This window comes from Anastrepha ludens, chromosome 5 (genome assembly GCF_028408465.1).
Source record: "Anastrepha ludens isolate Willacy chromosome 5, idAnaLude1.1, whole genome shotgun sequence".
Lineage (NCBI taxonomy): Eukaryota > Metazoa > Arthropoda > Insecta > Diptera > Tephritidae > Anastrepha > Anastrepha ludens.
In genome coordinates this window covers 111,235,438-111,250,769 of record NC_071501.1, presented here as the reverse complement: position 1 = coordinate 111,250,769, position 15,332 = coordinate 111,235,438, and the positions used below count along the sequence as shown (strand labels likewise).

General features: G+C 36.4%; 1 protein-coding gene across 1 annotated transcript; it reads right to left on the bottom strand.

The window, feature by feature from the left end:
* Positions 1 to 2,369: 2,369 nt before the first annotated feature.
* LOC128864844 (UDP-glucuronosyltransferase 2B15-like) lies at positions 2,370 to 4,720 on the bottom strand. The gene is made up of 2 exons (XM_054104602.1): positions 4,653 to 4,720; positions 2,370 to 3,653 (listed from the first exon to the last, which is right to left on the bottom strand). Exons 1-2 carry the CDS (start codon positions 4,718 to 4,720, stop codon positions 2,777 to 2,779), a joined length of 945 nt encoding a protein of 314 aa, XP_053960577.1. The 3' UTR covers positions 2,370 to 2,776.
* Between the last annotated feature and the right edge of the window lie 10,612 nt (positions 4,721 to 15,332).

The following is a 15,332-nucleotide window of genomic DNA, read 5'->3' as shown; positions in this document are numbered from 1 at the left end:
GCGACAACGATCAATTTCGAACGATCAGCCATCGTATAACAATAACACTTCATCTTCCGTTGATTCTACAAAACAAACTGAAATAGTCACGATGACCAGCCAGTGTTTAAAGATATACATATAATCAATAATGTTGTGTGGTGCATTTGAAAACTAAGCATACAACTTAAGTGGCGTTGATGATAAGATATTTTGTTGGTGCCATGTATTCGGATAAGTATAAGTAGTGTACTAAGTAAAGGGTGGTTAAGTTTTAAGGGCCGGTGTTGGTTTTGAATAAAATACAATTTTTTTTAAGAAATTATTCTCATATCTCTTTATTATGATAATACTGGTAGGGCTCAATTACGTATGGAACAAAATATCGGCCAAATGGCCGCCGCGGCCTCGGCTGCACACCTCCAAATGCAAATAGTTCCTTATCTAAAGGGTGGTTAAGTTTCAAGGGCCGGTGTTGATTTTGAATAAAATATAATTTTTTTAGGAAATTATTGTTATTTCTCTTTATTATGATAATATTGGTAGGGCTCAATTACGTATGGAACAAAATATCGGCCAAATGATCGCCGCGGCCTCGGCGGCACTCCTCCATTCGATGGTCCAAATTTTCGATGACTCTGAGGCATAATTGATGTTTTATGCCGTTAATGGGCCGAATTATCTCGTCCTTCAGCTCCGAATTGTTACTGGGTTATCGACGTACACCTTTTCTTTCAAATAACCCCAAAGAAAGAAGTCCAACGATGTCGTTGACGTTTAGGGGTGGTTCACATTTAACATCGGGCCTTGAAATTTAACCACCCTTTACATGCTATGTGTTGTATGTATGTGGATATATAAATATTAACCAAGTTCAAGTATATCTGTATGTATGTAAATAAAATAATAACCTGCTTTGTTGTTTCACAATGTCGGGTAAAATTTGGTGATTTATTTGGTATACCGGTATGCACTAGTGCAGATAACGGTTGTTTGGAGAGGTACTAGGCATTTGGATATTCCCAGAGTCTATGTAAATTGTATATACAAAGCTGTCTCAACATTTGCGTACGGCATCATTTTTGTGACGGCTTTGTTTCGTGTACAGTTGGTTTTCGGTGACAATTTCATGCGAAAAGGAGTTGCAGCACATGACCGCATGTTAAATATCTTGATAAGTATTGTCTGGAAATTTTGGTTTTTGTAAGTTAAAAACATTCGCAAGACACTTGCTTTAATTTTATATAAATGCTTTTTTCTGTTCAAAATATAGTAATATTATATATTTATCATACTTGCTGTCTCCATTAGCCAATAGCGATTACACATTCGCTACGATGCATCTCCATAAGGCTAGGCGATAAGTAGTAGTAAGGGCTACAAAGGAATTGATTTAAAAGTAATATTTGGATTAAAATTTCTATATAACTTACATCTTTCATCCAAATTGACAGTTGATCTACCATAACTGCCAAAGAGATCTCTTTTGTTTCCATTCTGATTCAAATTCGTGGCTGATTTTGACATTCGAAACAACAAAAATATATTTCATGCAAATTCATGTAAATTTTGTTTTTGTACTACTGCTACCACCTTATATGAATTTGCCTAACATCCAAGCTAGTTTTCATTAAGGTAAATGTACACAAGGTGAGTGTGGTTGAGTAGCTGATTTTTTTTTTCAATTTTGGTACTTTGAATGCCAAAGTGATCTTGTGCTTCGTAGTTACCTTGTTGGTTCGTTTACATTCTGGTGGAATTGTGAAAAAATTGGAAATGCTGCTCCATTGCCATCACCTTGTATAAATTCGCCTTGGTTTTTCTTTCGTATACTGAACAGAATTTAAATTTTTTTGAAACATTGTTGTCAAAAAGAATAATAACATGACAATTTAAACCAAGAAAATACCCTTAGAATCCCTCTGTCTTTACTTCGAACACTCCACGGGCCGTCTGACCCGATATTGCCATGGTCGAGAGCGGGCTTTGTTGTGCAATTGCATATTCAAAGATGAGCTTATTAGCTCTTTTCCCTTGCATTTCAAGGGATGGCTCCGAGATAGGCAAATTCTTCTCTCACTTAAACATTATGATGGTTAAAAAAAGATTTCAAAGGAAAGCTACTTAGCAGACGTTATGCGGCTCTGAGCGAATTCTTTTTCACCATAGCTAAATAGCAAACCTTGTAATTTTCTATCCTTGCAATTTTAACTTTCAACTTTTGTCAACAAATTACAGACAAAACGCGAACGTACCGAATGTTTCAAGGCGAATATATAATAGAGCAACAGCTATGTTTAAATATATTTTGTTTTTGTAATGTGGTTTTTTGAATGTCAAAATTTTAATCAGAATCACGTTGAAATGTCTGTTTCATGAGAGCAGATACTTCGTTTTGTCCTCTTCGACTACTAACCGACCAGCAATTGTTTTATTTGAAATTTCTACAAAATTGAATTTTACACGAAAATAAGGGAAAAGTCCAATAAGGTGCATAAAAGCTTGAGGAGCTAGCGAGTGTTTTAAAATTTTATTACATTAATTAAATACATTTTGTTTTCTAATATATAAACATTTTTTAATGGTTAACTAGAAATGAGACAAAAATTGTGTATTAAAACATTTCTATATGCTTTATAACTGAAAACATATTCAAATTTTAAGGAATTCTGATAAAAATACAAATATGTACATATATAAAAATTAAAAAAACCCGAAAAACGTTGAATTTTATTCGGAATATAGTTCAAAAACAACAGTTCTTTTTTACTCACTCCAAGGCGCAGCCTTGGTTAAATTATTGCTTTTTCGATTTTTCCCGCTTTGACTTAAAAATTCCCCTCACTTTGCGAATTAATTCACATAAATGCGCAAGCGCCAACTTCGCCAATCGCCAAAGCGCATATAATATCGCAAAATAAGCAAACAAGACATCCAAACCACTGGATTGTATAAAATTCATGCGCACCAGTGGACTTTGCATGTGAGCAGCACCATGATGACGCAGCACGTACTCCACCCAGTAAACAACGCTCTCTCGAGCACTCAACGGGCGATCGCGGTAAAGTTTCGCAAATTTTCGTACATTATACCGATACACTGGATTGTTCAGCACCTCCAAGATGGCAGCCTTAAAATCATCTTCTTTCAAATTCATAATATCCACCTGTGTTCCATAACCGGAAGAGACTATTTTGGCCGCATTTAGGGGTTGGTCAGCAAATATTGGAATGGCAACCATTGGTACACCATGGTAAGTGGCCTCCACCATGCCGCCCTTACCGGCGTGCGTGATGAATAATTTGAGATTGGGATGGGGGAGTATGTCGTCTTGTGGCAACCATTTTTGATAGAATATATTCGAGGCATTACCTGGGGTTTTTGCCAAATCTTCCCATTTCCAAATCACATTTTGTTCAAGTGAGGAGAGTACTTTGTAAAGTATTTGAATCGTGGCTGGTTGTATGTTGGAACTTTTCATATTCGAACCCAAGCTGAAGAGTATGGCGCCATTCTTGTTGGAGGCGTTCAAAAACTTCTCAAGTTCCTGGAAAATAGTTGCGGATGGAAAGAAGAAATTTGTATTAAATTGAAATTTCCACTTTATGAAATTTTTATAAGTGTCAACCAAAATTAGATATTTAAAATAAAAATAGAGATGCAATAATGTTTGTCTTTAAAGGAAGAAGTCAAACAACATCAGCTCGAGTTATTAGAAGCTGCCGAAGCGGCGGAGGGTGTATTATAGGGTCTTGAAATAAATAACTCCATGTAAGTTAAAGAAAAAAATTGTATCCTATATAAAGTGCTTTTCAAACTTTAATCGCGTTTTTTTCAAAATGGTGTTTTCAAAGTCGATGACCAACATTACTCGAAAATGGCTTAGCCGATTAGTCTCGAATTTTAACACGAGCTTCTTAAATATATCTTTCAGTAATTCATCGCAAATTTTTTCTCATCGATAAATATTTTTTATAAACAATTTAAGGCCGAAAATTTGGTCAAAAATCGATTTTTTTAGAAACCGTCATTTTGTCAAAAAAGCTTTTTTTGCTTATTCCTTCGATTAATTACTAGATTTAACATTATTTTAACGAAATCTGTTTGGGTTTTTAATTTTAGAGGATCCAGATCAGAGATATCGTAGTCACCCCAAAACATCTTTTTTGAGAGGAGCTCCCGGAGATCAGCTGTATCTCCTTTCCACATAAATATTTTTACTAATACTAAGTCACAACATACAGTTAAAAGATAAGATAATATGTGTACATATTTTTAGATCAATAAATTTAAAAGTTTTCTCAGAAAGAATTCTGGAAAATTCGCTTTCTTTCGGCCTTTATCTGAAGAGGTTATCAGCTTCTTGCGGAGTTGTACACATTTGTTTCATTTTCTTTCAACCTTCAGTATATTTTTTCTCTATTATCCAAACCGGTGGTAAGGGGATGGACTAGTTTTTAGGCATATCACTGCTTGGTATAGCCACCTAAACCTAATCTAATCTAACTTGCCTTGCTACGACTCTCGTCATTGGTATCTGAGCCAACGGTGTCGACGATTATCGATCGATCTTTCGTACTTTTTCGCAATTTGACAATTTTTTTATAAAAATATTAGAGACTCCTATTCGATTGGCTGATTGACAGCATATAGGCGAACTATCTAAAATTCACTCAATGCAACTGGCAATGGCAATTAAAGCCATTAATGCGATAACGATCAATTTCGAAGGATCACCCATCGTATAACAATAACACTTCATCTTCCGTTGATTCTACAAAACAAACTGAAATAGTCACGATGACCAGCCAGTGTTTTAAGCTAAGCATAACTAAGCATAAAACTTAAGTGGCCTTGAAGATAAGATATTTTGTTGGTGCCATGTATTCGGATAAGTATAAGTAGTGTACTAAGTTCATGCTATGTATGTATGTGGGTATACGGATAGTAACTTAACTTATCAATCAAGTTCAAGAATATCTGTATGTATGTATGTAAATAAGATAATAAACTGCTTTGCAGTCACACAATATCGAGTAAAATTTGGTGATTTATTTTCGTATACCTGTGCGTATGCCAACTGAGACCAAGACTCTTGCCCGAGAACAACACTGATATGCAAGTGCAGAGCTGGCTAAAACTCACCCAAAAAAAAATAATGCTGCTTTTGCAAAATATTGAAAGAGCGCAGAGAGTAAACTGTTATATTTTGATAGCAAACAGTGATGATACGAGTAACAAACGATTTGTATTGAAGGGAGGAGATTATGATGAATTTCATAGTTTTATTTTCATTTATAAAACTAAACTTACCAACAAAAAATTCTGCTTTTGCAAAATGTTGAGAGAGCGCAGAGAGTAAACGCTTATATTTTGATGGCAAACAGTGATGATACGAGTATTGAAGGGAGAAGATTATGATAAATTTGGGAGTTGTATTTTTATTTGTATTTAGAAAAAGAAATAGAGATTATATTTATGAATAAATTTTTTAAAACAGTTTAAACCAATAGTGGAAATACAAATAAAAAATAAAAATTCAATGTAGGCGGTGATATGTACATATGTATAAGTTAATAAATTATTATTTTAATTTTAGGGAGGTTGAATTAGTTTTAAAGGTGACACACAGATGGCGCTATTTATCACTTTATCGCGTTGGCAATACTGAATATATATTCATGACAAAGCCTCATCCCTAGGCTTTGTTTATCAGTATCTGTCATTTCGCTGAAGTATAAACAACGCAGTGTTTTCGTGTTCCGAGTATGTCAACTTTCGTGCCGTCGAAACGCAATTTGCGGGAAGCTTTGCTTTTCTGCTTCAATTTGAAAAAAATACAGCCCAAGCCCGTGAATAGCTGCAGGAGGCCTACCCAGACCATACTCCCTCGATTTCAACATGTGAGTACTGGTTTTGACGATTCAAAAGTGGTGATTTTCACACCGAAGACAAGGAGCGTCTTGGCCAGCCCAAAAAGTTCGAGGACGCGGAATTGGGGGAATTGGTAAACGAGGACTCGTGCCAAACCCAAGAAGAGCTTGCTGAATCATTGGGCGTTGATAAATCAACCGTTTGCAAGCGTCTAAAAGCGATGGGAATGATCCAAAAGCAAGGACATTGGGTCCCGTACGAGTTGAAGCTGCGCGACGTCGAACGGCGACTTTTTACGTGCGAATTGGTGGTGACTGGCGACGAAAAATGGATCCACTACGATAACCCAAAACGCAAAAAATCATGGGGTTTGCCCGGCCACGCATCAACGTCGACGGCCAAGCAGAATATTCACGGCAAGAAAATCATGCTCTGCATTTGGTGGGATCAGGTCGGCGTCGTATATTTTGAGCTGCTCCAACCGGGCGAAACAATCACGGGGGATCGTTACCGACTGCAATTGATGCGTTTAAGCCGGGCATTGAAAGAAAAACGGCCGGAAACGGTAAAAAGGCACGACAAGGTTATTTTGCAACATGACAACGCTCGGCCGCATGTTGCTCAACCTGTCAAAAAATACCTTGGAACGCTTGGCTGGGAAGTGTTACCCCACCCGCCGTATAGTCCAGACATAGCTCCCTCCGATTATCATTTGTTCCGGCATATGAGTCTCGATTTGGCGGACCAGCGGTTCTCCTCGTACGAGGCTACCAAAATATGGGTTGAGTCATGGATAGCCAAGCAGCGGCCAGAATTTTGGAGAAACGGCATCCGGAAATTGCCCGAAAGATGGGCGAAAGTTGTAGCTAGCGATGGCCAATACTTCGAATAAAATATTTTGTACCGTTTTTTCACAATAAAGCCCCAAATCTTCGAAAAAAACTTTTAAAACTAATTCAACCTCCATATTAAAAAAAATAAGCTCTAAGCTTAACTCTTCCTTTCATTATTATCAAAATAGAACTGAACCTTACAATTTATTTTACTTATAATTAAACTTACTTTAACTGCTTATGTAGCAAATAAAGCTTCTAATGCAATTTATTGAACCCGTTGAACTTATTGCTAAATGCATCCGGCATACTTTGTTTAATTTTTGCTGACATACAGTCTGGTTTGACTTTACATATTTTACATTTGATTATTAACAAAGAAATTAAATAAAAGTAATATAGATGATTTTGCGCGTGACAACGTATATAAAGGGTGATCAGATTGGATGTACTTTTTCCAATAGGGTTCTTTTGATAGATCACGTGTGACTACTAATAAACTAAATACATACGTTTTTTCAGTATTCATTCACATTTCATCATGGAAAGGGTTACTTACGCCTCAACAACGTTTACAAATCGTAAAATTGCGTTACGAAAATCGACGCTCTGTGAAAAGTGTTTATCGCGCGCTAAGGCCAAGTTATGATGATGAGCAATGCGGCCCATATTTGGCTTAATGGCTACGTGAATAAGCGAAATTACCATATTTAGGCCGAAGAGCAGCCATTCAAGAACATCTATTACAATGGCGCCAATGTAATAGTGAATGGCGAACGCTATCGCGTAATGATAAACGACTTTTTGATGCCGGGAATTGAAGCCCTTGATCTGCACAATATTTGGTTCCAACAAGCCTTTGCCATACAGTCTGTGAAACAATGGATTTAGTGCATTGTCGTTTCGGTGAGCAATTAATCTCTCCTCTCGGAGTAGTGGATTGACCCCCAAGATCGTGTGATATCACACCTTTGTACATTACAAAAGTTATTCACGAGATACCGACCGAAGTCCTCCAGCGAGTAATTCAAAATTGGTGTTATGATGACTGAATTACGGCGCAGTTGCGCTCAACATTTGAAAGGGATTATCTTCAAAAGTAAATGTCATGATTGCTTCTACACAAAAATAATAAATATTGCCCAATCAGTTTAAATTTTCATTGTTTTATTTCAATTTAAATCTGATACCTCTAACTTGATCACCCTTTACAAGTACATACTGCTTAACTTGCATACTGCCTGGAGCAGAAGTATTAGGGTGCGTTTACGTTTTAGCGGCGATATTATCAGAGGAAATCATAAATGGGAATCTCATGCATACAAACGAGGTTCGTTTGAAAAGTACCTGCAAATTCAGAGAGATGGCACTATTGGCGCGTATGGAGCTCATTTTTATTTAGTAGAATCTCATACAAGGTTTCAGTCAAATCAGTATATTTATTTGTGTTTGGTACTCGTTTCAATCGAGGAAGTCGAGTGATATTTCTTTTCCATTACGATAACGCATCGGCTCACGTCTCAGTAGTTGTGGTCGCAAATTTAATGGAAATAGGGTTCCAACTCGTTTCACATCCCACCTATTCTCCAGACTTGGCTCCGTAGGATCCCCCGGACTACTATTTGTTCCCCATTGTGAAGAAATAGTTGGAGAGAAAAAGATTTTATTCAAACGCGGAGCTGATTGCAGAAACGAATGGAAGCGATCGAAATAAGAAGATCAAAATTAGATAGCGTTGGACCAATTATGATATAGGTATAAGCCTAAAAGGAGACTATGTCTAAAAATTAAAAAAGTTTACCCCAAACAATTAAGTGGCTTTTATTTTTGCACATACTTTTCAAACCACTCTTGCAGCTATAGATAGAAAAATAGCGCACTTATAGTGTCCTCCATATGAATGGTTTTTTCTTAGAAGTTTAACTGATATTCATAGGTAATTTTTCAAGCTATTTTTTTGGTAAACTTTTAATTGTTGTAATTGCAAATATAATGGTTTTCTTTAAAATCGTTATTGTTTGTAAGCAGAAAAATCCGCTACTGTCGAAAAAAATATCATAAAAACAAACGTGTCGTTTTTCGCAAATACCCATAAATGCATTTAAATAGAAGACATAAGATTCTGGGAAAAAATACTTTTTCCGGACGGAACTAAAACTAATAAGATTTGTCCTGATGTGAAAACTTTTGTTCATCATGAAAAAACCAAGAGTTCATTCCCCGGTATACAACAAAGAACGTAAAGTACGGTGGGTATTACTTTAAAGTTCGGGAAGCATTTTCTTGGAAGCCAAGCATACGGCGAAAGTGGTGAAAATTGGATTTCAAAAGAAAAAATTGCAGTTCTGGAACGGCCATCACAAATCCAAGGCCTTATTGAATACATTTAGGTCAAGGTTGGGCAAAATACATTTAAAAATGCCAATGAACTGAAGAAGTACCGTAAGCGCGGAACTCCATTCCTATGGAGAGATGCCAAAAGTTAATAGAAAGTTTAACTCGCGCGTGCGAATCAGTTTTAAAAAATAATGGATACTCAATAAAATACTAATCAGGTACCAATTTGAAATAATCAATTTCTGTTAAAACCTGCGATATTTCAGTGTCCAGTCAAAATGTGATAAATTCCGATTTTCCGAGCTCTTTATAATTGTATTGAATATTGAATTGTTATTTGCATTTGCGTTTTTTTTTGTCACGCGGTGTGAGTGTGCCAATATTTGGGAGCAAGCCAATTTGCTCTACGTTGAATTTACGCATTTATGTGAGTGAAAATTGCTATAAATAAATATTGTAATAAAATTGAAATGATGTGCGCTGTGTGGAATTGATAAATAAATGATAGCCGCTATAAAACACCTTATATTAGTTTTTTTCTCTTTCCAACAGCTAAGAACGAACGCAAAAAAGTGGTTGCAATTTTGTTGGCGATCTGCTACCTTAAAACCAAAAACATGGAGAATTTGTATGGAACATTTTAAACCAGAAGACATCGTAGGAGGATTGGTTTTTGAAATGGATAATGATGATAAGGGTAGCAATTTTAGCTTTCAAATGTTATTAAGGATTAAAAACGAAAAGGCTGTTGATGCTTTCCATTTCAATTCAACCGGGCTATTCGGGACATGTTCTTCGATTTCGATGTAACTTTAATTTGTATGTTGCTCTTTGGTCAAAATAATGAGATACGTATTTTTTTGTTCGCCCGAAAAGATTTTTTTCAAGACTTATGGGCAATTTTGTTTTTCGATGTTGAATGTGAACCACACCTAAACGTCTACGACACCGTTGGACTTCTTTCTTTGAGATTATTTGAAAGAAAAGGTGTGCGTCGATAAGCCAGCAATAATTCAGGAGCTAAAGAATGAGATAATTCGGCTCATTAACGGCATAGAACCTCAATTACGTCTCAGCGTCATCGAAAATTTGGACCATCGGATGGAGGTGTGCCGCCGAGGCCTCGGCTTCCACATGGCCAATATTTTGTTCCATACGTAATTGAGCCACACCAATATTATCATGATAAAGAGAAATAATAATAATTTCCTAAAAAAATTATATTTTATTCAAAATCAACACCGGCCCTTGAAACTTAACCACCCTTTAGATAAGGAACTATTTGCATTTGGTGGTGTTTGGAGGTGTGCCGCCGAGGCCGCGGCGATCATTTGGCCGATATTTTGTTCCATACGTAATTGAGCCATACCAATATTATCATAATAAAGAGAAATGACAACAATTTCCTAAAAAAATTGAATTTTATTTAAAATCAACACCGGCCCTTGAAACTTAACCGCCCTTTATAAGAATTAATTGCTCATAACTTAGTCAAAAATGAACCGATTTTAAAAATTCTGAGTTCAAAATGATCGTCATTATTTGCACGTCATGTACAAATAATAGCAAAAGAGTAGTTGAAATTTTTTTATTTTGCAAAAGTTGAGTTACATCGAATTCGAAGAACATGCCCCGAATAGCCCGGTTGAATTGAAATGGAAAGCATCTGTTGCGGCCATGTGACGTGCCGTGTATCAACGAAAAATTGACGCCAGAAGTGCAGAAGCAATAACAAACGCTGAAGGGAAAATACGCTCCCACGTGTAAAATTAAGCGAAAAGTAGAGTACCGAACGCGTCTATACCGACCACAATGAACGACATAACAAAAGCAAGCGCCTATTTATTTACCATTGATTCGGCGGTTAAACTATCGTACCAGCATCCCAGCAATGGCGAATATATTTTAATTGATAGCTGTGAGGGCGAAGTGAACGGCGAAGCTGAACAATTAACTTTTTTGCAAAAACAAATGTAAACAAATAATCATGTGAATATTTTTATTACATCCATATGGAAATGTATTGCATACATACATACAAATTTTATATATACCTATATATATATAATTGGCGCGTACACCCTTTTTGGGTCTTTGGCCGAGCTCCTCCTCCTATTTGTAGTGTGCGTCTTGTTGTTGCCTGCCGAGGTGCGACCGCTATTAGAAAAATGTTTTTCTTAATTTTGGTGTTTCACCGAGATTCGAACCGACGTGCTCTTTGTGAATTGCGAATGGTAGTCACGCACCAACCCATTCGGCTACGGCGCAAATTAGAAAACTTAAAAACGGCTGCTTGGATTTAGCTTGCGTTTAAATTTATGCTTAGAATATGTGAATATGATTTCGTTAAAATAAAAGTGAACTGAATTGTTAGAAACTGTTAGTGTTTTTTATTTCGCCGGAAGTTTTATAAACAAGTTATGTGCATGCATACATACATACATGAGAGAAATGTGCAGAGAACTAATTTTATCTATTTGACATTCATTCTATTCTATTCTCTTTCCCTTGACAGCTCTAATATAAAAAATGTTGTTGTTGCTCGAATGCTTGAATAGATGTGCCTTGCTCGCCATCACACACACAGTAATTCCACCAGAAATTCTGTCAAATTCACTGAGAGCGTAATATCGGCATAGATGCCTAGATACTAAACTCTCTCATTTTATATGAGAGCGCTCAGGAATTAGGTTGAGCACTTTGCAGCACTACAAACGATAGGTACGAAAGTACAAGTAAAAACTGTAAGATAAAAAACTGTATTATTAAACAAGAGAATGATAAAAAAGTTCACTCTGAGAAGATTTTAGTGTTAACGAAAGTTTGTTGGTTCTTATAAAATTTTATATTTTTTGCTCCTTTTAAGGTTATGCGAGAATATTAAATCTTCTTCTCTCCACTATTCTTAATAATGAAAACCTTTTTCCACATTTTAAAAAGCCTTTGAATTAACTGAATGCGAAGTAAAACAATAGTGGTGCAATCGTTTCTTCCGGTCCTCAATCCTTAGTGGGACATAGGGCATCAAGAGGTGTATTCATGGTAAAAATAAGCAACAAAATAGCAGCAAATACTGAAGAAACTATAACCACATTTTTACAAAAAGAGTACCTTTTCTTGTGACATAACCTCAAATATAGCAAAACAGTCGTTCTCTTAACAAAACAGTTTCTCTTAACCAAAAACTCATGAATTAAATTGCACATAATCATAACACGTATATTTAAAAACAAGCACATTTTAAAGACATTTTCTCACGCATACAAAATTCTTCAAGTAATTCAATAAAAATTTGGTATTTTACTTTCTTTAAATGGGCATTTTAATGCGTTTTTATATCCAAGGCTAGACAACACTGCAGTAGCGAGAGAGAGATTTGACAGCTAAAAGGCGACGGGCATCAACAGTAACAGCAATTGCGGGCAATGCGACCTGATGTTAAAAAAAGTAAAGCTTAATAAAACTGAGTGAATTATGGAAATAATTTAAAAAAATTTATATTTTACAAAATTATACACATTACATTTTAATTAGAACAGGCTAGAAAAATGTCATGATGAAAGATCTAAGGCCCCGAGACTAAATAATAAAAAAAAAATGGTAATCTGGCCATACTGGTGTTAATACGACGCCACTCATTGTCAAATTCATTTGCACATATCAACGTACCTGAACTGAATGAAAAGCGTGTATTCCGCGCCTAAGGCAGATTAGAAAGCTTGCTGATATTCAAAGCATTCAGAACAGATGCGTGTATTCGGGACATGCGGAACTGCCGGAGCGAATAAGGAAACAAAAAAGTTTATCCCAATCGTTCGATATGAAAAACTAAAGGAAATACATGCAGATATGAAATTAATGGTCACTCTGCTGTAGCCTTACTGGAGTTTGCATTTGCTATTCATTTTATTTGAGTTTTTAAACAGTAAGAATTATACCACATTTAAGTAAATCCAAGTCAATAGGTCTGTTTATGAAGCAAACTATGAAGTTTTGGTGTTCATGTAATCAAAAAACTTGCAAAGTAGGGGAAAGTGAGAGAGCAAAATAACATTTCATGTTGAGGGGAAGTTGCAAGTTTTTACTGGACACATTTTTATTTGTACGAATTTGCAAGGGAGAAAAACAGCTGATCGCTGTTTTGTGTTTAAAATTTGTGAGTTGAGTCAAAGTTCTAAATTTAAATAAAAATGGTGGTTAAAATGGAGAATGCAAGTAAATATATTTTAGATAAAATTTATAAAGCCTATTTGAAGTCATACGAGTTGTGTTCAAAAAGCATCGCGAATTTTGTGTTTTTTCAAAAATTATTTATTTATTCATTAATATCTATTTTGTCCCCTTCAAAGTAATACCCATGAGATATTATGCTCTTATGCCAACGTTTTTCCAATCTTCGAAGCACTTCAAAAAATCATTTTTTTTATCAAGTTCAGCTCCTACTTCGATCCCGACTTTATCTCGTCAATCGTAGTGTAGCGTCGTCCTTTCATGGGCCTCTTCAGTTTCGGGAACAAGAAAAAGTTACAGGGGGCCAGATCTGGGGAATACGGTGGCTGTGGCATCATTAGTGTGTTGTTTTAGATGAAAAAGTTGCGCACAAGCAACGATGTGTGAGCAGGGGCGTTATCGTGATGTAAGACCAGTTTTCGTTCTTCCACAAATCCGGGCGTTTCTGGCGGATTGGCGGGTTGCTTCGCGCAAATTGCGCATAACTTGCAAGTAATATCCCTTACTAACCGTTTTACGCCGTTGCAAGAACTCATGATGCACAACGCTCCTGCAATCGAAGAAAACGGTAAGCAAAACTTTTACATTCGACCGAACTTGTCGCGCTTTTTTCGGTCTTGGTTCGTGCGGCAGCTACCATTGAGATGATTGAGCTTTGGTTTCCACGTCATACCCATAAACCCACGATTCGTCACCAGTTATGACCCTCTGGAGGAAATTTGGGTCGTCGCGGACAGAGTCCAACATCTCATTAGCAATGTTCATGCGACGCTGCTTTTGGTCGAAATTGAGCAGTTTTGGTACGACTCGTCTCATGCCCAAATCAATGAAAAAAATCGAATGGCACGACCCAATCGATATGTCTAGGTCCTCAGCAACTTCTCTAACGGCCAATACCATTTTCTCCACTTCATCAATTTTTTCGTCTGTTGTGCTCGGGCGTCCGGCACGCTTTTCGTCGTTCACATCTTTTCGGCCTTCTGAGAATATTTTGTACCACCGATAAACGTTACTTTGGTCCAAAGTAGTTTCTCCGTATGACACAGTCAACATTCGGAATGCATCCGCCCACTTAATCCCGTTTTTCACACAAAATTTGATACAGGTTCTTTGATCCATCTTTTCGAAAAGGTAAAAATCAAAGACGAGCCGAAACACGTGCAAGCGCAAAACAGCTGTCAACAATTAACTGAAGAGTCAAAATGGCCGAACTCGTCGGCATGTGTGAGAGACATGAGTACCAACATATCGCCCAAAAAAATCGAAATTCGAATATACGTAGCCTGCGAAAATTCAAAATTCGCTATACTTTTTTGACATACCTCGTATATTAACAAGGAATCGATATATAGAGGTCTGTACTTCTGTACCCTAGTCACCAGTCAACGTTGCGGCAGTTTCCGAAATACAAATTGGAACCATTGAAGGTATCTTGGCAATATATACACCTAAATACATACATATACGGAGGCAAGAAAAATAAGGAGAGAGCTGTGATTGGAGAGTTGTTCATCCGACAGCGATGATGAAATGGCATAAATTAGTGTGGGCAAAATAAAATCAAGTGATGCTAAGCTCATTATTTTGCTTTTTAATTCCTTAATTTTTTTTTTTTCAATTTAATACGAGGTACCTCAATTGAACATTTTTTTAAATTTTTGTGATTTCTCCCGCCAACAATTTAATCAGCTGTTTGTAGAACCTACAAATTGCTACCTACTGGTTTTTCGTTCATGCACTTTTTTTTTGATATTTTTCACTTTGGGAGCGAATTCTCAGAAATTAAGTCACTGGCAAGTTACTGGATAATTTTTACATGAACTAAGCTCATATCAAGTTCTCGATCTCCTTGTTTTTGTGATTTGATTTTTAAGTTATTAAATAAATCCATCAAAAGGAAAGGGATACGCAATTTAATTTCCAATCTCCTCATTTCGCCTGACTGAATACTTCTCAAAGAGAGAACATTCAGTGGAACGGAAGGAAACAATAGAAATGAGGTGAGAAAAACCTGGTTTGAGGCTGGCGACCCTTTATCAGTCATAAATCATATTGCCACGAAACCAACAATATTGCCTC

Excerpts from the sequence above, each read along its gene's own strand:
- LOC128864844 (XM_054104602.1), bottom strand. The coding sequence starts at position 4,720 with ATGGGTGATCCTTCGAAATTGATCGTTATCGCATTAATGGCTTTAATT. Across the intron at positions 3,654-4,652 it reads GCCATTGCCAGTTGCATTGA|ACAAACATTATTGCATCTCT; the intron begins GTGAATTTTAGA and ends CTTCCTTTAAAG.